Genomic DNA, 23,523 nt, shown 5'->3' on the forward strand with positions numbered 1-23,523 from the left:
AAGCCAGTTTAGGGCTAGTTTAAAATTGCCAATGACTTTACTACATACCCTCCGTCACAGCCATGGGGCTTTGTCATCTTGATAAAGAATGGGGTTCCACTTTAATGTCACTCTTAATTTGTCACTTTTAATGGCAATCTGACTCTATACAGGTATGCAGCCTCTTCCCCCCCCCCCCTTACCAGCCTAAGCTTGGCTATCTTGCAAGCAAGACCCGGCCTGTATAGCGGTGTGCCTATACAGCAGCCTCTTGAATTCCTGGAACTCTTAAAAGGGACTGGGCGAGTAACTTCCATTTCACTTACCCAATGCCTGTACAGAGAAGACCGTTGTAATACTCTACATGTCTAGGACCAAAGGACAGCTAAGAGCCAGCTCAAAGCAACCAGAAACTCCTCATCCCTAGCTTGGGACAGCAGAAGCCTGGTGCTTTGGCATTTCTGCAAAGAACGCCCCCTTTTATCTTCAATTGGAACCTTTCTGATGTTCTAGCTTCATCATTTAGAAAGGGGTTTGGGACTTTGAGGCCTATGACGGATAAGTCAAAATGCCTCCATCCCTGGCTTACAAAGAAAAGCTACATTCCCAGCACGGTTTTGAAGTCGGTTCTAGCAGCCAGACACATTGGCAAGGCCAAGCGTTATCCAAGGTCTTCAGTTCTGGGCATCTCTATTCCCTATATAAGCTTTTCCCCTAAATATACAAATCTGTTGCACTGCTTATTGAGCCAATAAGAAAGTGTAACAATTGCTGTTGCTTATCTATGGGGGTGGGGGGTGTTAACCCAAAAAATCCAGCAGCTCTTATGGGGGGGGGGGGGTTAGCCCTTAAAGAGGAGTTCCACCCAAATTTGGAACTTCCTCTCAATCCACTCCTCTCCCCCTTACATGCCACATTTGGCATGTAATTTTTTTTGGGGGGGGGAGTGGGGGCTTCAGCACGAGTGGGACTTCCTGTCCCACTTCCTCCTTCCTGTAGGCGACTAAGCTTAGTCGCCTTCAGGAAGTGGCTGCTGTAGGCGATCGCCTAGGACACGTCACAGGTCCTAGGCGATCTCCTGGCCAATTACGCGGCGCCGGGCCGCTCGCGCATGCGCAGTGGGTGCCCGGCCGTGAAGCCGAAAGCTGTCACGGCCGGGTGCCCACACTGAAGATGAAGACGCCGGCCGGGGAGGGGGGGAGAGGAGCGGAGCCCCGGCCGGCGCGTCGCTGGAGCAGGTAAGTGCCTGTTTATTAAAAGCCAGCAGCAACACTTTTTGTTGCTGCTGACTTTTAATAAACATACAAATGGCTGGAACTCCCCTTTAAACACACACCCTGCAAAGAAACCTTGTTCTAATGCTGTTGGACTCTTGCCTTCCTGTGAGGAATATTCCCCACCCCCAGGAGAAAAGAGTACAGTGATACATTGGGTCTGGACTATCCCCCCACAAAACTAAAAGCAAAACGCACTGAATTAGAAATTCTTTAAAACGCATACATCTTGCAATCTTTTAAAATATTACATTCCTGGAAGAAAATCCAGCATCAGTGTCCAGCCAGGTAATTGCATCAATCATGGCGTCCAAAGAGGTAATTCATGGCTATTAAGATGACCTGTCGCCTGCTGTTCTATACACGCTACCCTTCTGCCACTAATTGACAGCTTTCCTGGCTGCAGTAATCCAAATGTAATGTTGGGAATCCCAGGTGGTGTCACTTGACCAAATGTGGTCAACGTCCTTGCATGGAAATTCCAGTGGTTATTACCACAGCTAGAGATCTTTCATTCTGGAATTTGTGGCATGTAAAGCCCACCCAAATTCTGTTGCAATTGACTTCAGAGGTGGTTGGTATGTTAATGTTTGGCAGAATAAACCTTTAGGCTCCATTCACATCTTGAGGATTTAGCTTCCAATTTGAAATGGTGGCAAATCGCGTGACGCCATGTGATCTCCGTCACTTCCAATGGCACCCTGATCGCGGTGCAATTTTTTGCCTTGTACCCTTTGGGCAACAGGCATCCTGCGATTTTAGTTTGCTTGATTCCTTCTTTTTTTTTTTTTTTCGCAATTGTCACCGAGTGAATCTCGCTGAGATCAGATTTGAAGTGACAGGTTGCATGGACGTCCCGCTATTTCAAATCATGCCGATTCAGAATGCCAAGATGTGAATGCAGCCCCTTTTTTGTAAGGATTTTTTTTTTTTTTTTTGAATGCGGTTCTCCTTTCTATGGACCCAAGCACAGAATACAAAGATCGATAAACTTAATATAAAATGAATGCCCAGAGTACAAAGACCTCATCAGCCTGAGCATTTTGCACTGACAGCTGATTAACATGAATTGGTCACTAAATTAGTTCTGCCTTAGGTACTCTATGAAATGCTGCCATCTACCCCAGAAATCTTCCATTATCGGCATTCCAGATTATACATTTTGTGACACAAGGGTACATTCCTAGAAGGGGGTCTTATTTTGAACTCTATTGTAAAAAAAAAAGTTATTTTTAACTTTAAATGGCTCCTGATTTACTGAAGATTTCTTCAACTGTTGTGCCAAAAAATACCCCAGTTATTTTCAAGCAATATACGCCATTTCATAACTTCTGTCCCACTGATAGGCATTCCGATCTGGTTCAGGTCTGATATGGCACAATAAAGGGCACAGAACATTGTCCTCTACCATTTAGGTGGGTCGAATAGGACCTAGCCAGGTGTAAGACTGACAGCGGAGTCTTGTTTACTCCTGGCTGCCCATAGAGCATGCGCTGCCCGTGTCCGACATGGATCCGTCATCTGCCCATTCGCCCCCTCTCCAATCGGCTGGTAATCTCAGATCCTCTGCTGATCGCAACAGAATGTGCCCTGTGTGAGAGGGTCCCTCTTGATCACCCCCCCCCCCCCATGAAAAATTGCATGAATTTTTTTTGAGGATGATTCGGTTGCTTTTCCTAGGTTTTTTTCTGATCATGCAACAAAAACTAAGCTAAAATGGTTTGATGGCTAAGCATGGATTTTTATTCAGTTCTTTTTAGCTTGTCACATTATATTGGTACTTCCACCTTAAAGTGGTGAGATCTTGCCTAAACTCTTCTCCATCCTTTTGACCATGGCATGAAATCTCTTGTTCTCTTCTGGTCTCCCTACTGTCTCTGTAAGTCAAGTCATCTCTGACTTTTTTCTGGTAACCCAGGGAAAGCCCACCAACTTGGTTAAACCAGCCCTTGAGTATTCACCACTTGGTCAATTGGTCAGCTAGCCTTGCACTCTTGTGAGTTTATCACTCCCATATACTTGTATGGGAATGCAGAACCACTATGAACCCATCAACACAGACCCCAAAACTGGGAAGGCTTATTTTTCTTCACCAAACCAATGGCTAAGTCTCTAGAAAAGCCTTTCTCAACCTAACCAGAGGAACCCTTGAAATGTCTTTCCTGTCTTGGGGAACCCCTGCTAAAAATGACTATAGCTACAACTCTTGATGCGTTGGTATGAAGGGCATTGGGAAGAATTGCCCCCCTACAGATGGTTAAAATTAATGGTGTCAGTCAGGTCTGATCCTAGGGTCAGACGCCTGGCTGAAACAAATGTTTCTATTGCTATGACTCAGACAGATGCTCCCCTAAGGTCTTCATTACCCTGGGATCCTCCCATGATCTTTAACAATAAAGGAAATGTGTACACTAATGGGGCCTAGCGGGGGGGGGGGTCTCTCTAATGCACACAGAGAGGGCTTTTGTTGGTGTCTGTTAGAGCCCCCAGGCAGACATGATGCAGGAGATGGTCAGAGACTGCAGACATGATGCAGGAGATGGTCAGAGACTGCAGACATGATGCAGGAGATGGTCAGACTGCAGACATGATGCAGGAGATGGTCAGACTGCTCCACGCGCACAGAATAATTAGTGGAGCCTAGTACCGGAACGTGTTCTGGTACTGGGCTCTGCTGCAGTACCCAGCCCAGATTCCCGGGAACAGCGGGAGGTATGCACTCTTGTCAGTGGAGAGAGAAAGCAGGATGAGGAACCGCAGCACCCGCTACATGCACTCCGCCTCTAGACACACACACGTGGAGGAGGGAGGGGAGCTCTCTGGAGATTTGGCGCTCCCACCTCTGCGGCACCTGGGTGCGGAGCACCCTGCCTAGGATCGGCCCTGGTGTCAGTGACCTTCGGTGAGGCAGAAATTACCTAGGGTTTCAAGGAACCTTGGTTGAGAAACCCTGCTTTAGACTATCAGTAAAGGAGGTATTCTGTACTCTACAGTTCCTCTTTAGCGTCGCAAAAAAATTGACCAACCCTTGCATTGTGTGGACCACAACCCATAGTAACGCCCTGCGATGGGTCAACAATGGTGAAGGCTTTGTCGGGTATTTTTTTCAAATGGACTGCTTAACACTTGGTGCAACACATGACTTTAATAATGAATTGGGTTTTGAATCTATACTAATCTATCCATTATAACCCGTCTGTAGAATCCATGCCAGGATTCCATTGGGGAGAAGCTGGTCCTAAGTCTATTGCTGAACTGATGAGTCGTACAGGAAGTGTGTTTTTCCCATTTGAATCACTGCACTGTCTCCTGATGAATCTCTTGTATTTTGTGACCTGCTCTTCATTACGAGTTGTAGTGGGAGAAGGAGGCGGAGGAGCCTGGGAAAAATCTCTTTTGGTATTGGCCTGCCAGACATTTTGGGCCATATCCACAGTGAGCAAATAACGTCAGCCCAGTAGCAGCACAGGCCATATACGGAAAAACCTTGTTCTATAGTCGCGTTGACTCACAAGTTAGAAATCCCAAACGTTTCCTCTTGTGCTTCATTCGCACTGACCTTTTAGCATAAACCCATTCTATAACATTTGTGGGCACTGTTCCTCGGGATGTTGGGAAGGCCCTTGTGTGTAATGTATACCATAATTCATCTTTTTAATGAGTGTGGGCTTTTTTGACTTCGGACACATGTTGAGTCTTCACATTTCTGAAACAAAGTTGTCATTGAGGCATGTATGGTAAAGTGTTAGAACCAAATGTACATATATAAATGCAGAACTGGGAGTTTTGCCTGCCAAAAGATTGGTAAGCCACAATTTTAATGATTTCGTAATGAATATAGCTGCAATTTGATGCCCAAAAGATGCAAGGCAGAAGTCATGCAAGAGGATTAAAGAGGTTGTATAATTAAAGTTTTCTTAATTGCTTCCTTTTTTTACGCTATGGCATTGTAGGTTAACTTTTTTTTTTTTTCTTTTGATTTCACTTCTAAATTTTCTGAATTTCTCACTTTCTGTTCCTCGGTAAGCTTGCCCCCATCATTTGCGCCGTTCTGGCTGGGGGTTATGCTCGCCCCCTCCCTTGGGACTACATCCCTGCGGTGAGACGCTGCAGCGGGGCAAGCTTACAGAGGAGGAACAGGAAGTGGGAAATCCAGACAAATATATATATATATATTTTTTAAACATTTAGAAGGGAAATCTAAGGAAAAGGTAAGTGAACCAACAATGCACTAGCTTAAAGAAACCGATTTAGAAAATTACGAACCTTTACAACCCCCTTTAAGCTAGGGTGACCAGACATCCCCAGTTTCAGGGGACAGTCCCCTGATTGAGGACACTGTCCCCGGAACAAGTCTGTCCCTGTTTTTGTCCCCAGATTGGATTTAATAGGGGGCAGGGGCAATTTCAAAGAAAGTCAGTGCAGAATTAAAATTGGAATTGCACACCCCCGCTCCGCCGTGCCTACTAGCATAGGGGGGTTGTATTTACCCCCCCATTATCTGTGCCCCTTTCTGATGGTCGGAGCGGAGGGAATATTTCTTCAGTTTCGGGCGCATGCCCATTCAGCTTCCCTTGCATGTTGTTCTGCCTTGGCTCAAAACCTGGCCAGCCACCTGCCCATCTCCTTGCCTTCCCTGGCAGAGTGGTCTTCCTCCGCTCCCCATCCAGTAGTAGCCGGGGCCCAACGAGTAATAGGTAGATTCAGAGAGAAGTGCCTAAACTTGCGGCGGCGTAGCTTAGCGTGTTTAGGCTACGCCGCTGTAAGTTAGCCAGGCAAGTACATGATTCTCAATGTACTTGCCTGCTATGTTGCGGCGGCGTAGCCTAAAGCGGGTGGGCGTAAGGGCGTCAATTCCAATGTGTGGAGGGGGGGCGTGTTTAATGCTAATAAGGCTTGACCTTAAGTTTTTGACGTTTTTCATTACTGTGCATGCGCCAGGCGCCTACACTTCCCAGTGTGCATTGCGGCTAAGTACGCCGTACGGGCCTATTGATTTCGACGTGGACGTAAACGACGTAAATCCCGATTCGCGGACGACTTGTGCAAACGACGTAAAAATTTCGAATTTCACGGCGGGAACGGCGGCCATACTTAACATTACTATTCCACTAGGGCCTAGCTCTAACTTTATGCGGCCTATCTCTTACGCAAACGGCGTAAAAGTACTGCGCCGGGCGTACGTTCGTGAATCTGTGTATCCCCCTCATTTACATATTCTATGCCGACCGCAATGGAAGCGCCACCTAGTGGCCATCCAAAATATTGCAATCTAAGATAGGACGGCGCAAGCCGTCGTATCTTAGATATGTTTAAGCGTATCTCTGTTTGAGCATACACTTAAACATAAGTCGGCGTAGATTCTGAGTTGGGTCGACTTATCTACTGATAAGTCGGCCTAACGCTACCTGAATCTACCTATAAGACTTGACAGGCTGTGAGGCGGGGGGCGACGGGCAGAGAGTTGCTGATTGTTGCCATAACTAGTAAAGAAAAAATGTCCCCGGATTTCATTTTAAAAATCTGGTCACCTTATTTTAAGCTTTACCTTGATGTGCCACTCTTGATCAGAATCTTCGGTCAAGTTGTCGAAGGAGCTAGCTAAAATGGCAATGTAGTTTTAAAGCAAATGGTTGTGTTGACCCGTGTTTGAGTCATGAATGAGGCGTCCTTTCATATTGTATAAAATGGAGGGAGTTGCGCCTCTTTTGAGACACGGGCTTGAATCGGCAGTCTGATTCATCTGCTGATAGTTCAGTCTTTCCAAACATCCATCCTCGCTGGGAGTTTGGCTCTTGCTGAATGTTCTACGAGTACCTCTTAGGCTGCATTCACACCTAGGCGTAGGCAATAGCGTCGTTTTCCCGGCGGTTTTTTTAGGCGTTTTTTTCGCGCGTATTCATGCTAATATGCGCGTTTGCATACAGCGTTGTCCGACGTTTTTGTACTTAGACGTTTTTTTTTTAGCCAATAGGAAAAACTATCATCTTTTCATCACTTGTTGCTATGTTGGTAGATTTTTTAAATCTTCTGCATGGGCGACAAGTTCTATTGACAAAACGCCTGTAGCAAACGCTTGTTGTCGCGCAATACGCGCGTATCTGGCGTTTTACATTGATTTCAATGGAAAACCAAAAACGCTCAAATACGCGCATATCGCGCGTATTGCGCGACAGAAAAGGGTCCAGAACTTCTTTTGACTACAGGCGATGCGCGTCAGGCGCATCAGCGTTCAGATGTGAACCATCCCCATTGACTTTCATTGCTTTTCGTCCCTCTGGCGTTTGTTCGCGTCGCGCTACATGCGACAAAACGCGAAGGTGTGAATGGGGTCTAACTCTGCTCCTGCTTCTGATCAGTGCGTTGGCTTTGTTTCCTGCCTATGCTCTGTAACTAGCATGTTGTGGAGGCCTTGGTAATCATCCGTTGTGACTTTAAGCTGTGGATTTTTATTATTTTTTCTGATTTTTATCCCCCGCCTCCTCGTCTGCTTTATCAGGTTGTCCATCCTACACTGGCTAAAAAGCCTCCATGTGTTAAATGCATTAAGCCAAGGTTCTTGTGGCTTCACTCTGTGCTGGTTAGTGTTATGAAGTCTTTCGGTGCTCAAAGCAGACTTCAGAAAAAGGCTCCCCCCCCCCCCCCCCAACTAGCTGGAAACAATTAGTATGCCTTAAACATGGATGTTGTACAACTGGCTTCTCTCCACCTTCGATGTCTGGCAGTGTGTATAATGCTGCTCAGACTGGTGACACATGTTTTATGCAGGGATTTTGTATGCTCATGTTGAACAGTGTACAGCCTTGATTCTAATCACACGGCACCGATCTGTGCTCTGCCTCGTAAACTCCATATGGGTCATACAGGCCTCTGGAGCACGTGGATATGCTTGCCGTTCTTGGAAAGGCTTGTATAACATGTTGATATGTAGCTGGTGACCTATCGGCTAAGACTCATTCCCTCGCTAACCTTGTATGAGACATTCTGCAGAAAATGGGAGATATGCTGTTGGCCTATTACTGATTGAAATGTTCCGTGGTTTAGACCAGTGATCATTGTAGACCTCTGCAGACTAACCTTGGGCTGATTCCAAAAATCGGCACAAGGGACTGTACTTGGTCAGTAGGATGTACTGCTTTCTTTGCCTCCATTGAACTTCCCCACCCCTGCTCCTATATTAGCTGGGGTTAATGGAGCCAGCTGTGTTAATTGCTTCTATGAATGGAGGTTGGGTGGATGAAGGGACGGTCCCTTCCATTCATAGATAGTTTTTTTTATTCATGGCCATTTCCATTGACCACTAAAGAACCCGACAAGGCACAAGCTATAAAGTGGTTTTCAAGTTTAAAGGTTTTTAAACTTTAAGGCTTCATTTCCATGGACGTTTTTACAGCCACTTTCTTTAGCTTTTTACAGCTTAAAAACGCCTGTCCATGTTTTGTTTGTTTTAAATTTTTTTTGAGCTGGAGCTCAAACGTAGCGTTTTTGAGCGTTTTTACAGCTCTACTCTGGAGCTTCAGAACGCACTGGTCCTGTTTTTTTTTTTTTTTTGCAGCTTAACGGCTCAGCCATCTACAGCTCAAAAACTTCATGGTGGGCATGAGGCCATAGACTAACACGGAGAGCTGTTTTTTAAGCTGCAAAAAACGCTCAGAAAAGTGGCTGTAAAAATGTCCATGGAAACGAAGCCTAATGCCTAAACCTGATGTAGATACAGCGCTGTGCACAGTGGCAGGATCTGCTGCTCTTTCTCTACTCACTGGCTTATAGACGGCAGCGGGAGACCTTGCTGTCAATCGCAACCAATATGCAGAAAGCAAGGGGGGGCAGGGCTGAGCTGCAGGGACAATGGACAGTGTGGCTTGGGAGCAAGATCTCATGAGTGCCCCATGGCAAGTGGCTTGCTGTTTAGAGGGGCAACCAGCATCTCCAGCAGGTGACCCAAGAAGAGGCGTATCTGTGCTGCTCTGTGCAAAACAATTTAACTTTCCCTTTACAATCACTTTAAGCCTCATTGGCTATTGCTATTTGTACAGCCTTGACGAAGTGTTTAAGGAGAAGCGATGACACCCTAGGACAGGAAAGCCCTCACCACCTTGCATGAGGGGATTGAACAGGGCTGCTATAAAGGTGCAGGGTGCACAGTTTTGGATTTCTGGCAGGATCAGCATGCATTTTTTTTTTTTAACATTATTTTTATTAAATTTCATTTTATATTTTATAATAAACCAAATTAAGCAAATAAGGTTTGTTGGGTCTTATGTGCTCTTTAAGGGTTAATGCAGCTGGTCAAGGTTTAGCAGTCTTTTTGGAGGTTGTCTCTTGTGCTCCAGAATTATCCGGGGTCGTGCAATGAATTTATCGCTTGGATACTTGAGGAAATCTTGTCGACTCAGACTAAACACTGTCTGAGTTGCACATGCATCCTTGAGGAGACAGATTGCTGCTCATATGCTGAAGCTGCAAATATTTTCCTATTGTAAATGGCCAGCTGACAATTTTTTTTTTTTTTTTTTGAGGGTTGACTATAATCTTTATCTCGGCTTTAGCTGCAAACTATATACTAAAAGGAAATGAAGGTTCTATTTGGGCACAATAGCAATGCTTTAATTCTATATGGACAAAATGGCTCAGATTTTCTTTGTTTTTTTCTCGTTTCAGACAGCAAAGCTATTGTAGATGGGAACCTCAAGCTCATCCTGGGTCTCATCTGGACCCTTATTCTGCACTATTCCATCTCCATGCCCATGTGGGATGAAGAAGAGGATGAAGACGTTAAACAGAAGACACCTAAGCAGAGGCTTTTGGGATGGATCCAGAATAAGCTGCCCCAGCTACCCGTCACCAACTTCAGCAGGGACTGGCAAAGTGGCAAAGCTCTGGGTGCCCTGGTTGATAGCTGTGCTCCTGGTAAGTACAGTAGTTCAGTTTGATGGGTAAAAGTTCCAGATGACCTTTTTAAAACTTGTCTTGCGATGAATTTGGATGTTAATGAGCTGATCTCAAGTACATTTTAAAGCCGAACTGTAGGCAAGGTGCCAAATGTAGGTGAAATGTGTATATGGGGAATATTTTTCTGTACAGCCAGTCCTGCTAAATGAGACGGCTTGGTAAACAAACTGCAGCAGCACAGCGTGATGAGAACTAGCCTGTGATTGGACAGTGGTGAGGCAGTGGATCATGGTGGTGGCCATGCACGGTCTCCATGTGTCCTGTTGTGTACCACAGCAGATCTTGATTGTTTGAGATTTGCACTTTTCCTCCAGTGCAGGAGATTGGAGCTGCCTGATACAAAGACATTATGGCACATTAACTAGAGGGTTCTTGATGCAGAATTTTATTTTAATTTTTTTTTGACAGCAGGGGAGAAGATCCCCCTGCGCTAACTGTCACAGCAGGGGTCAGTCCTTTCCTAACCTGTTTCACCCTAAATATGGGTGTAACCTCTTATGAAAGGTAAACTTACCCTTTTTAATGTGTTAAGGTAAAAGCGCTTCTGCCTCTAAAATCACTTTAAATACTTTCCTTCTCCTGCTCAGGACTACATGTCCCATGAGGTATTGCTCCTCACACATTCACATGTTCCTGGGCATTTACCGGCCCTGTATGAACAGTGTACTGAGCTGTAGGTGTGCTGCACTGTGTAAACTGATAGGTAAACAAATGTATTCTGTATGCAGGTTGACTATATTTGATTGTCAATTTTTAGTTTCAGCCCTACTTGACAGTCTGTGTTTGGTTAATAAGTGTTATTGCTCTACATCCAAAATAACTTTTTTGCTAGAATGCATAAAGATTTCCATCTAACGTGTTCCAGGCTCATGACTGAAAAGCATTTGAGTTTCATGTGTGCTGAAGGGAATGATTATCTTCTTGGACTGATGCAGCCCTTCTACAATGATACAAGGCTCATATGACCAAATGCTGAGGTTTTTTGGTCCTGTAAACAGAAGTCTTGCCCAGCATTTTCCAATACTGTTCATTACAAGCACGTTATAACAGCTTAAATACGCCGTCGTAACTCGGAATCTAAGCCGTCGTATGTTTAAACCTAGCTAAGATACGACGGCCTGCGCCGTCGTATCTTAGCTGTCTAGTTCTGCCGGCCGCTAGGGGCGTGAACGCTGATTTACGCCTAGAAGGCGTAAATCGGCGAAATACGCCGATTCACGAACGTACGCTTGCCCGTCGCAGTAAAGATACGCCGTTTACGTAAGGCGATTCCCGGCGTAAAGTTAGTCGAACAAATAGCTGGCCTAGTCAATGTCAAGTATGGCCGTCGTTCCTGCGTCGAAATGTGAAAAATTTACGTTGTTTGCGTAAGTCGTCCGTGAATGGGGCTGGACGTCATTTACGTTCACGTCGAAACCAATCCGTCCTTGTGGCGTACTTTGGAGCAATGCACACTGATGTCCACGGACGGCGCATACGCCATTCGTAAAAAACGTCAATCACGTCGGGTCACAAATTTACATAAAACACGCCCCTCATCCTCATTTGAATTAGGTGCGCTTACGCCGGCACATTGACGCTACGCCACCATAACTTGGGAGGCAAGTGCTTTGTGAATACAGCACTTGCCTCTTGACTTATGGCGGCGTAGCATATATGCGATACGCCACCTCAAAAGTAAGCCAGTCTATCTGAATCTGGCTTTTTTTTTTTTTAACATTTGTCCCTGAAATGTCCCTTACAGACATCCTTTTGGGCTAAAAATCCCAAGACTATAGTTGCCCCACCTCTCCAGTACCTTCTGTGTGTACTGTGTATGTATACAGTACTGTGTGGCTCCATAATTGCCTCCTATTGCCCAGGGGCCCCATGAGTTGTCGGTTCGCCCCTGCTTGCACCATTGTAGTAGGGAATGAGCCTCTAGCACAGGGGTGCCCAACCTTTTGAAGCACGAGGGCCACTTAAGCAACTTGGTAACCAGTCGCGGGCCACAATGAGCAGAGCGGATGAAGGGTTTACGACTACTCTATAGGCCCTCCGATCCACCCAGATGGAAGGGGACAAATTCCCTTCTGTTTTTCAGATTGGAGGTAGGCGGGGGTAAACGGACATCTGTCGCTCTATGATGGTGAATTAAGGGTCCCATTTGGTTGGGCTGATCGCGTGAAAAGGGCCTAAGACTGCTTTCACACTGATGTGCTACGGTTTACCCACACCCACTGTGTCTATCCTGCGGGTTAGCGTAACTTTGCCATAGACTCCGCCTGTAGCAAAAGCTAGCTCTGTGGAGGAAGCATCGCCTTATGGGGCTCTGCAACCTGCGATCTGGGCTTGCCAACCCGCCATTCCAGATCAGGAGGTCGTGGGCCACATCAGTGGTCTACGCGGGCCACATGTGGCCCCCGGGCCACTGGTTGGCCACCCCTGCTCTAGCACATTGTGAATTTTGACTGCGTTGATGTGGAGTACTGTGGCTAAATATGTACCAGCCTTATCTGGACAAAAGCCTATTAACGAATAGCAGCTGGGAAGGGGATGGTGGGAGTGGGCTAGTAGAATCAATCAAGTCTCGCAGCCTTGTATTTTGTAATCTGCACATGGTAAAATGGAACTTCGGTCTTAAGTTTGTACACCTGGTAACTTTGTCAAAACTTCTGATTTCTGCCAGGTTTGTGCCCTGACTGGGATTCCTGGGACACCAGCAAACCTGTGGAGAATGCACGTGAAGCCATGCAGCAGGCCGATGATTGGCTGGGAATTCCTCAGGTGAGCAGCAAGCTTTGAAAAATGTCGCTTTGCAGATTGCTGAGCAAACGCATCGGTAGTTCCATCAGCCTCTTGACTTCCCAAATGCATGCATTACGTTTCCCTACATTAACCCCTCAGTGTTGAATGCCAAGTGGCTTTTCAATGGTGCAGCACTGAAACAGAGGAGAGGTAAGAAGCAACCTGTCAGGGGAGTATATGCCGTCTACCATTGCAGGGGAGCCCTGGATTTCAGACCTGATGGGGGTCACTTTAGATGGTGTTGGCTGGAGTTGAGCTTTAATGTGGCACTTGCATGAAGTCCATCAAACTCATCCGAAGAACGCACTGTCCATAGGCTGACCCCTCTGCTGTGAGATCATGACCGAAGAAAGTGTCGCACTGCTACAGGAAAATCTTAAAGAGTAAAAAAATCTGATCTACTGACAGGATCAACAAATTATGATGGGAGAGCTGCTGTGTTAATGCCATTAATACTCCCTTTATTTCCATAGTTCCTATAACCTGCTACAGTTCAATGTTTTTCCTTTAAAGTGGAGCTTCCATCAAAAAACAATTTTGCTTTAAACTGTAGCTTACAACTAAAAAAGAGAATATATTTATATATATATATATATATATATATATATATATATATATATATATGTGTGTATGTATTTTTTTTTTTACTCATCTGGAAATGCCTGTTGCTATGCGGTCCCACAAAATCTGCCTTTGAAACCACCTAGGATTCTGACATCTCCCTCTAATGCTCCTGGGAAATGTCCTTTCCCAGGATGCAGTGCGCTGTCCAATTATCACTCCCCATCCAAGACTTCCAGGAAGTAAGTGCCTGTAGGCTTCACAATGCCCACAAGCAAAATGGCAACGGTGTAGATATAGTTTTATAAACTATCTTTTTTGAATATCTATGCGGATCGGCGGCGGATTGTAGAATAGTTAGTGACCGGATTTATATTATAAAAATGCAGGATGAAAGGACATGCATTTAAAAAATGCTAATTGTGGTTGGAACCCCGCTTTAAGTGGTGTAACAGTAGCCTACGGTGCATTTCTGTGTACCCTTATTTGCCTATTCTCATGTTTGTATAAACTGTTTAGCAGCATACCATGCGGTAGCATGGTGTCAGTGTGGGAACTAAGCAGCTAAATAAAGTCTGTACTAGAGAAGTAATGTTGGCAAACATACTGTCTTCGACTAATCAAATGATTTCTGACTGGCTGAGTTAAAACTCGTCTTTCTTTCCTGCTTTGTTGAGCAAGACTAAATTGCTTTAAATTTTTGCGTTCCCATGAATATTAACATGCTAAATTTAAAGATGTGGTATGTGTGTGAAAATAGATCTATCTATCTATCTCAAAGGCCCTAGATGTGGTACTGGGCGTGGGCACCTTCTAGCAGGTCCTGGGTTCTCAGGTCACTGAACAAGATTTCAGGTGGAGCGCCACCTGCTGATGCAATTATGATATTGCACCGTAAAATGGCATTCATCAGTGTTCTGATACGAAGTCTGAAAGGCCATATTGGGTAATCTAAAGTGTATGGAGACCTTCTGGGATAAAGCATTCTAAGGTTCAGGCGGTCTGTCTAAATACTGGTGCAGGGGCTACATGCAGTAAGCAGAGGTATGCTGCCCCCCCTTTCTCTAGGCTTGCTTGTGCCTGCAGAGGTTGGGGGAAATGGTCAGATTGTGCTTGCAAGTGTCCATTGTCTGCCTACAGCTAGCTTACTTGTAAATAGTTGTAACAGCAGGCCCTTCACAATGGGCCCCATTGTGAAGGGAGGCCTAGGAAGATTAGGGACCCTTGCGTTCAATCTTATTTTATTTATTTTTTTTCTCCCCAAAGTGACTGAATATATTTAGTGCTGAGATTGCTGCATTGATCATTAAATGGACTTTATCCTTCTAGGTCATCACTCCAGAGGAAATCGTTGATCCCAATGTGGATGAGCACTCTGTCATGACCTACTTGTCCCAATTCCCCAAAGCCAAACTGAAGCCTGGAGCTCCCCTCAGACCCAAACTCAACCCCAAGAAAGCCAGAGCTTATGGACCAGGTGGGTGCCTTTTTCCAACACTTTGCTTCCCTGTGCTACTTGACCGGGGGGGGGGGGAGAAACATAAATTACGTTTTTGTTTTTTGGTGTATACCTAAATGCTTTAGAATCTGCAAGAAGCTGTGATCCGATTTGGGGTTTTTGACCTCTGTATTGACTCTTCTTCTGGGACTACCCTCTTTGAGACACTGACTTGGAACAAATACCTGAAGTTCTGATTTCATTCTGGGCTTCATTTTGATGTTTGTTCCTCAGGCCAGTGGCACAGAATGTATTGAAGTCAATGGATCAGTGCTTTTAATGGGGTGTTACCAATAGCAGCCTTGATGTTTCTTGCTGCATGGGTTTCCTTTATGTTCTAAGACAGTGGTCATAAACCCTGTCCTCAGGGCCCACTAACAGGCCAGGTTTTATGTATTGCCTTGGGGAGATGCAGACTAGAATACTGCAATCACTGAGCAGCAAATGATATCGCCTGTGATGCATTTCAGTTATCTTGCAAACCTGGCCTGTTAGTGGCCCCTGAGGACAGGGTTGGTGACCATTGTCCTAATGTCTTTATTATTGGCATTGTCACATCCCTTTTTTTTTTTTTTTAAGGCTTTGAACAAGTCTGGAAAGATTCAGAGTACTAATGGTTTTTACTTGCACAGGTATTGAACCAACTGGCAACATGGTGAAGAAACGTGCAGAATTCACAGTAGAGACCATCAGTGCCGGCTCTGGTGAGGTTATTGTTTATGTAGAGGATCCAGCAGGACACAAAGAAGAGGTAAGCCTGAACTGAGAACGATGTGGCATATAAAATCATGGAAAATAAAAATTGCGCTTATTCAGTGGAAATCAAGCAGGCAACTATAAGTGTTATACTACACAAAAAATAATGTTCAGATCAATTGTACGGAGAACGAAAAATCCATAAAGATGTAATGAACCGATTAAAGTCCATAGAAGTGAAATAACATGGGTGAATGAAATCCCATATAATCTAAAGAAATATTTCAAGCTTCAGTCTCCAAGTGATGAAGGAAATTACAGCAACCCAAAATTTGATAGACACCTTCACCTTAATGACACTGCCTCTTACCAGCTGGAATTGATCTCTTATCACAGGAGATCAAAAATCGCTTGTAAGCTGGTTAGATTTCCACCATGGAAAGCGTCAGTGTTGCAGCCTCATTCAATGAATGAGGCTGTAACACATTGATGCTTTCCATGGTGGATATCTAACCAGCTTACATGCGATTTTTGATCTCCTGTGATGAGAGATCATTTCCAGCTGGTAAGAGGCAGTGTCATTAAGGTGGAGGTGTCTCATCACATTTCGGGTTGCTGTAATATATGAAATCATGGTTGTGGTACTTTCAAGAAAAATTGTCTTGATGAACTAAACCGAAGAACAAAAAATAAAATGACCACTGCAGTCTACCAGTCCTTAGATGTGGTTTCTGCATTAGCGTTGGTTTTGGTGGCTTTAGATGGATTTTAAAATGGAACTGAACTTAAAGATTTGCTGTGTTATTCAAACATTCAGCCCTGGTTCACACTGGGTACGATTTGAGATGCGATTTGACATGTCAAATCGCATCTCAAATCGGCGGCAATGGCACTGTCCTAATCAGTGCGACGCCGCATCTGCGATTTCAAAAAGTAGTTCCTGTACTACTTTTTGCGATTTCGGGCCGCGATTTACATTAAATTGCGGGCAAAATCGCAGCCGTAAAATCGCGCATTTTACCGCGATTTGGAATTCGCTGCACTAGGCTCAGACATGTTGTGCTTAATTGTTGCCCTACAGAACTTTTACACTTTCTTCTTTTTTTTTTTTTTTTTTGCAGGCAAAAGTGACTGCAAACAATGACAAGAATAGGACCTTCTCTGTGTACTACATTCCCAAAGTTACTGGGATGCACAAGGTGAGTGGTTTATCACTAAAATGCACAAAATTACTGTATTTGTTGTTCAATCTTTTTTTTACATTGGGTTTTACATCTGGGCACATGCAGTACACACCTCCAATACATGCACACTTCCCCATGTCAACACTGCTAGTAGAGAACAATACCGGTTTCCGTAAATCCAACAAGCTCTTGACTTCAGTGGTGTGCTAACAGTGCCTCCTGTTTCAAGCAGGGGTCAGCCCTGGCAAGTTCTTTCTTTTTGGCCTACAGAACACCACCGCGCCATAATGTGGGGAGAGGTTCTGTGGTCCAGAAGTTCCTCAAGACGGGGCTGATTATTGATTTTGACTTATTGCTGCAGAGTCACTGTTGGCTCTTTACCAGCAATGAATGCACACTGGATTTCTGGAAAGAATATTGGGTATTTCGGTACATGCAGCTTTTAAAGTGACCAGGCCTGGGGAAATGTGCTTGTGTTGCATTGATTACATTGTACAGCTCATTGTAAATGTGTTCATCGGGTGACAAATTCAGCCACCAATTTTTTTTCAATAAGCTAGTTAATGGATCGCCTAATGTAGATCCTGGATCATGTAGTGCAAGGGTGTCGACTCCATTTCGTTGTAGGCCGCATCGGCATTATGATTGCCCTCAAAAGGGCCGGTTGTTTCTAAGATTAGATGTCCAGCGCATCCCCCCCCCCTCCCCTTACATTGGATGTTGAGAGCCACCCCACCATCAGAAGTTGAGTCCCCCACTCTTTTACATCACGGTGCTCCCCCCTTTCCTTATGCTGCTTCTGCGAAGAAGCTGGATGCATTGCTTGAAAGTGGAAAGTAAGGGTCTGGAGGAGGACCAGAGGAGGGCTGGAGCTCTCGGACGGCTGCAGAAGAGGTGCGAGGGCCACATGAAATGGCCTGGAGGGTCAGATTTGGCCCGTGGCGCTCTGTGTTTGACACCTGTGATCTAGTGCAGGGGTCTCCAAACTGCGGCCCGAGGGCCAGATGTGACCCTTTGCTAGCCTTTATCCGTCCCTTGGGGCACTATTCTTCCCACTGCCACCAACAATGGGGCACTATTTCTTCCACAGATACCAATGATGGGATACGATTCCTAATAGGGACAGTACTACTTCTATTGACCACCAACCCTAAGGCCATATTTATTCTCACTCATGCTGGGCTTATGGCATTTTCTGCCCGTTAGCCACAATCTGGCCCTCCAAGTCTGAAGGACAATAAACTGGTCCTTTGTTTAAAAAGCTTGGAGACCCCTGATGTAGTGTATTGGCTAATAATTCATCTGTATCGAGTTGTAACTGTACTGTTGGTACTATACAAATTCTATATAACTTTTTTTTTTTTTTTTTTTTCAGGTTACTGTTCTGTTTGCTGGCCAACACATCGCCAAGAGCCCCTTTGAAGTGAATGTTGACAAATCCCAAGGGGACGCCAGTAAAGTAACCGCACAGGGACCCGGACTTGAGCCCGCTGGAAACCTTGCTAATAAGTCCACCTACTTTGAAATCTTCGCAGCAGGTATGAGGGAACATCTGACCAGTGTTTAGAGTACCCAAGGAACAAGTGAGATGCTGATGAAATTGGGGAAACGATGCAACTCTACGTGGGTGCTTATTTGGTTAACCTTTTAATCTGGAGTTGCTTTGACCCCTAAATTTAGATTTTAAAGTGCCCCTCAAATGTGGGTTGTAGGAGGATGCTTTCTGCTATCTGTACCTTGCAACTTCCTGACATGACTTGATCTATTAAATCTGAATGAGGAGCAAGAGTAGGACTTCAACTTTTGGGTGAAGTTGCGCTTTAAATAGTTCGTTTTTTAGGAGTAATTTAAAGTGCAATTGTGTTCATTCAAACAGCTGTAGTCTAGTCTTTGACTTGCTGCATATGGCACTGTTGAAAGCTGTTAATCCCATAGTTTATAACAGCCAATTAGGCATCCTTATCTTGGGTATTTATACCAGCTGTTTACTTCTAAGTATTTTTTTTTCTGGCTTGTCTGACACTGGCATTTGCCCCACTTCGTATGCACATCAAGATTTATACAAGTCTTCTAATCGTCCTGCATTGCGTCTAGCAGCCAATCTGTCTCCTAGAAAGATTCTTGCCAATGAAAGGGAGATTTGGTTGTAATAGTCGGCAGGCAGCTCACCTGACGGCTTTTAAAAGTTGTTTGAACTTTTGTAAACCACAGAATGATTCCTATCAGGGGTTACAAAAACTCTAATCCTTCGGTTTCATCTAAAATGCATTAAGGCTGATTTGGCTAAAATCATTAAATGTAAAAAAAGAAATAAAATTAAAATCAAAATTCCTGTTGCATCTGAACATAATCTGGTATTCAAAATTAACACTGAGATTTATTAAAGTTTATTTTTTTATAAGCAAATCGGCGCCGGGTTTTGGCTTGAGTTGACTAGAATCACACAGACAGATTATTTTCTCTTGAGATGCATGGTGTTCCCTGGTATTAGAGTGGCAAGAGAGTAAGCAGACCGTATGGCTCCCAGCTCCAGGTTTTTATAAAGCTCTTGGCAGCGGTTTTCCCTGTACTTGCTATCAGGGATCTACTCATGTAACATAAGTTATAGGGTTGTCTTTTTAATAATTTTGCCTGTTATAGAGCACAGCTGGAAAAAAAAAAAATTCTATTTAAAGCTGAATGCCAGGGAAAGTAAATCCTCCTCCTGTACTGAGGCTGTCTCCACACTGCAAGGGTCGAATCTAGGCGACCAAAAAGCCATTGTGCCTGATTCATGTTACGTAGGCTTCCTCCACGTTGCTAGACTAGTCTCTTTACACTTTTGGGAGTTGCAGGTCTTCTTAAAAAAAATCTACATTAACCCGGTTGACTGCCAGTGTGAATGAGTGGCAAGACTTTGCCAATTCCTGCTTCTGCTGTGGCTGCCGCGCCCATTCACCAAGACAGATCAGTGTACATATTTGAAAGCACACAAAGGATTTTCAAATGGTGTCCAAAAGTTTGATTCAAGAACGATCACATCAGGGTTCAGTGTTTCAGGGGTGCACAGGACCCCTTCAGCGGGTATGCCGGTGACCTGTTGGTGAACAGTCTCAGCTGCTACACTTGCACAATCCAAGGCTACCACTGTCTTTGGCACTGCTGCTAGTTGCCTAAACTACTATGCATTGTCCATAGCCCTGCCTATGGACAATGCATTGCTAAGGGTGTGCTGGCTTCTGGGGAGCGCAGAATCCTACAAGTTGAAACTGATTTTATTTTCTTGAGAGATATATATATATATATATATATATATATATATATATATAAAAATATATATATATATATATATATATATATATATATATATATATATATATATAAATATACTCTTCCAAGAAAAAAAATGTATACAAGTAAAACACTGACTATAGGGGGAAATCTTAAACTCTCTAGATCACACTAAGGTGCCAAGTGTTTTCCAGCTTTTGCCAGTTGCTGAAATCGGTGTTTTGCGTGGACTGACAATGCTTGATCCAATTTTGTGTTGGCTTTTTTGTTTGCAGGCGCTGGTCTTGGCGATGTGGAGGTAATTATTCAGGACCCGTTTGGGAAGAAAGATACAGCAGATGTCCAGCTGGAGGATAAAGGCAGCAGCACTTACCGCTGCACCTACAAACCTACCGTGGAAGGAGTTTACACCATCTTCATAACATTTGCTGGAAGTCAGATTCCCAAGAGCCCATACACGGTCAATATTGGGCAAGGTACAGACTTTTTTCCATGAATGCTGCTTTCTACTGTAATATCTTCAGGGCCGTGCATGGCACATAATGCCTGTAGACTATTCAGATGACAAACAATGGTTCCTTTGTGAATCCAAACAAATCTCTACACGGCTCTATTATAAATCCAAATGCAGGCCAACCTGTGACATTTAGCATGATTAAACTTCACATCCTGATGAGCAATTACAAAGTGATTTTTAGTCTGCCCATTATACTAGAAGAAAGCACTCTTTGGTGTCTCAATTTGCAGTAGAACCCAATGGGTGGTGGGTTAGGACAGTCTAGTGCTAAAAGCAGTGGTGGGTTAGGACAGTCTAGTGCTAAAAGCAGTGCTGTGCAAGTTTCAATAGAAACAACCTTGTTGCTATGGGTTACCCTACTTTCACCCCTTCCCCTGCTATATATGCCAATGTCCTTCAGTATTAAATGTGGGACTGACATCAGGAAGCTGGATAGGGTTATTGGGAAGTTTTATGTGCAGTTGGCATATTCAATTGTACTGGTCCACGGAGTACATTAAAAACAAAGCTTGTGGAGGTAGATGACATGCTTGATATATAAAGGTAAAACCACCAATGCTTTGTGTTCTGGCATGCAGGCATCTTATGGAAAGACCCTCATATGCACCAGAGCTCAATAAGTATTTACCCTACACTAGTGACGGCTAACATTTAGCAAGCACATGCCGGCAGATTGGGCCCCACAAAACGTCAGTCCTCTGACTTGCAGGTTTTAATGCTCATTACACGCTAAAGTCACCCTTCTGCAATTTCTATGTAGAAAAGTAGGATTTTTACCACTGCAATTTTAATCTTTGGTGCCTTTATGGGCTGGGATAAATTGGTAAAAATTCTCTATTGTAGAGCTGTCCATGTCACAGCTTTTTCATAGCATGGAAGAATCAAAACTTGGATAAACTATAGGTAACCCCCCCCCCCCCCCATTTCATTTTAAAATGTCAAAGTGTTTGCCCATTTTTAAGGCAAAGCAGCAGGTTTACTTTAAACCCCCATTCCTGTCTACGATCCCCAGTAACTGACTTTCCTTTTGACCCCCCCCAGCTGTGCTTTTTAGCATAGCTGATGGATTTCATAGGATTTTTTTATTTTCTCCCCTGCTGATTCATTCAGCCAAGAGTAAGTGGATGAGTATTGCAATGGGGAACCTGTTGCTTTGCATGGCCAAAACCCAAGTAGACTTGGCCTTGTAGTCCAGAGGCAGAATATGGATTCAAATTTCCAGAACAGCCGAGTTGGTACATGGAGGGATCAATAAAAAACGCACAGGGAATTGACATCCGTTCAGTGGCAGCCAATAGTTGCCACCCCCCATATTGTAAAAAAAAAAAAAATTGAACAATTGTGATATGGGTGTGCCCATTTCTTCAAAAAAAACCTTTCACAAATGGGCCCCTTTGTATCTAGCAGTCGGTTATGGGCAGGATCTCCACTACTTTTAGATGGGTTATAATGACAAATTGGATGCATAGCTGGTTTTGATTGTGAGCTATGATCCCTTTACTCGCATGATCTTCATCTTGCAGTTTGACACAAGATCTGCATTTAAAAAGTGTTTATCAGTCTATCTTGCTTGTCTTTCCAGGATTTTTATCTTTTACGCTTACTATTGACTGTCTTGAATTTCTGCTCAATCTCTTCTCTCTTCCTCATGCCTTCACCTGTGGAAAGTAGGTCAACCTGCTGGATCTCTCCTGTCTTTTCCTGCAGTCTTCCTCTTGCTAGCTTGGGGGACATGAAGTCTTCACGGTATATGTGCATGAAGTGTGCATTGGACTGTGTTTAACATTCACCCATCCTACATAAATTTTGTGATCACCTACTTTTAATAGATTTTTTTTTTCAGTTATGATTTCCTTGCAACAATTTTAGTTGCCTGCTAAATGTAAAAAAAGTTTTATATATATATTTAATGCTTGTGTGTCTTATATGTTGCACGTATGGCAATGGAGAAAACCATGTGGTACAAAGATCATGGAGAGCTTTAATGCTGTGAAAACAGACCAGCTGCCCCATTTGGACCAAAGCCCATCATACAAGACTCTTCTGTTAGCTCTAGTAGTGGAAATAGGATATCTCAATACTTCCGAGCTCTTTGCTATAGTCTTTCTGGCTACTATGGCTAATGGTTTACTGAATGCAACTGATGATGCAAGCAGGGCCTTTCTTTAGGGCTACAATAAAGATAATTGGTAAAAAATGTTTAGAGATGGGACTGTTCTGGTCTCTTTTTACTGTAGATCTAAAGACAAAAATTGGTGTTGGATGCAAAAGGAAGGGTTAGACTGTAAGGTAGCATTTAAAGGCAATCTTCCATTTTTGGCTAAAATATATATATATATATATGGGAGGGTTATAGCTGGTTTCCATAGGTGTGCGCAGCCTATTGCATTAGTGTTCACCCAAAAGCTCAAACTCATTGACTTTCTCTGCAGCCTCAGCTGCACTGGAAAGTGTTCTGTGCTAAGTGGCTTCACAAACCGAAGCATTGCAAACAGTTTACTATGCTTCAGTTATGATTGAATACAGTGAATGAGTTCACAATGTTCATTTAGAAAATGTAAAGGGCCGATATTGGGGGGTTTTCTTTACTTGGGAACCATAACCAAGGGTAAGTCTATGGGGGCCCAGGAAGCGATAAACTTTACAGGCATTCTACTCTAGCCAAACCTAAAATTTTTAGTCCTAGTTTTTACCTTTTTGTGTTCGGTTAAAGATTCTCCCTTCTCTTATCACCTTGACATAATAAGAAGTGAGAAAAAAGATCTCAAGTGTGGGAAATCCACCCCCAACCCCTACACACACCTT

The 23,523-nt window shown here is 44.0% G+C and overlaps 1 protein-coding gene across 4 annotated transcripts in view; it reads left to right on the forward strand.

The window, feature by feature from the left end:
- Positions 1 to 23,523, forward strand: part of FLNA (filamin A) — a 186,012-nt gene that overhangs the window by 127,149 nt on the left and 35,340 nt on the right. For all 4 annotated transcript variants that reach the window (XM_040322958.1, XM_040322961.1, XM_040322960.1 and 1 more), the window contains exons 3-9: positions 9,915 to 10,163; positions 12,874 to 12,971; positions 14,883 to 15,030; positions 15,684 to 15,802; positions 16,869 to 16,946; positions 18,307 to 18,469; positions 20,477 to 20,677. In XM_040322958.1, coding sequence (XP_040178892.1) covers positions 9,915 to 10,163; positions 12,874 to 12,971; positions 14,883 to 15,030; positions 15,684 to 15,802; positions 16,869 to 16,946; positions 18,307 to 18,469; positions 20,477 to 20,677 — 1,056 coding nt within the window. The remainder of the gene's footprint in view (positions 1 to 9,914; positions 10,164 to 12,873; positions 12,972 to 14,882; positions 15,031 to 15,683; positions 15,803 to 16,868; positions 16,947 to 18,306; positions 18,470 to 20,476; positions 20,678 to 23,523) is intronic.

The sequence above is a fragment of the Rana temporaria genome, chromosome 9 (assembly GCF_905171775.1).
Source record: "Rana temporaria chromosome 9, aRanTem1.1, whole genome shotgun sequence".
In the NCBI taxonomy this organism is placed as follows: domain Eukaryota; kingdom Metazoa; phylum Chordata; class Amphibia; order Anura; family Ranidae; genus Rana; species Rana temporaria.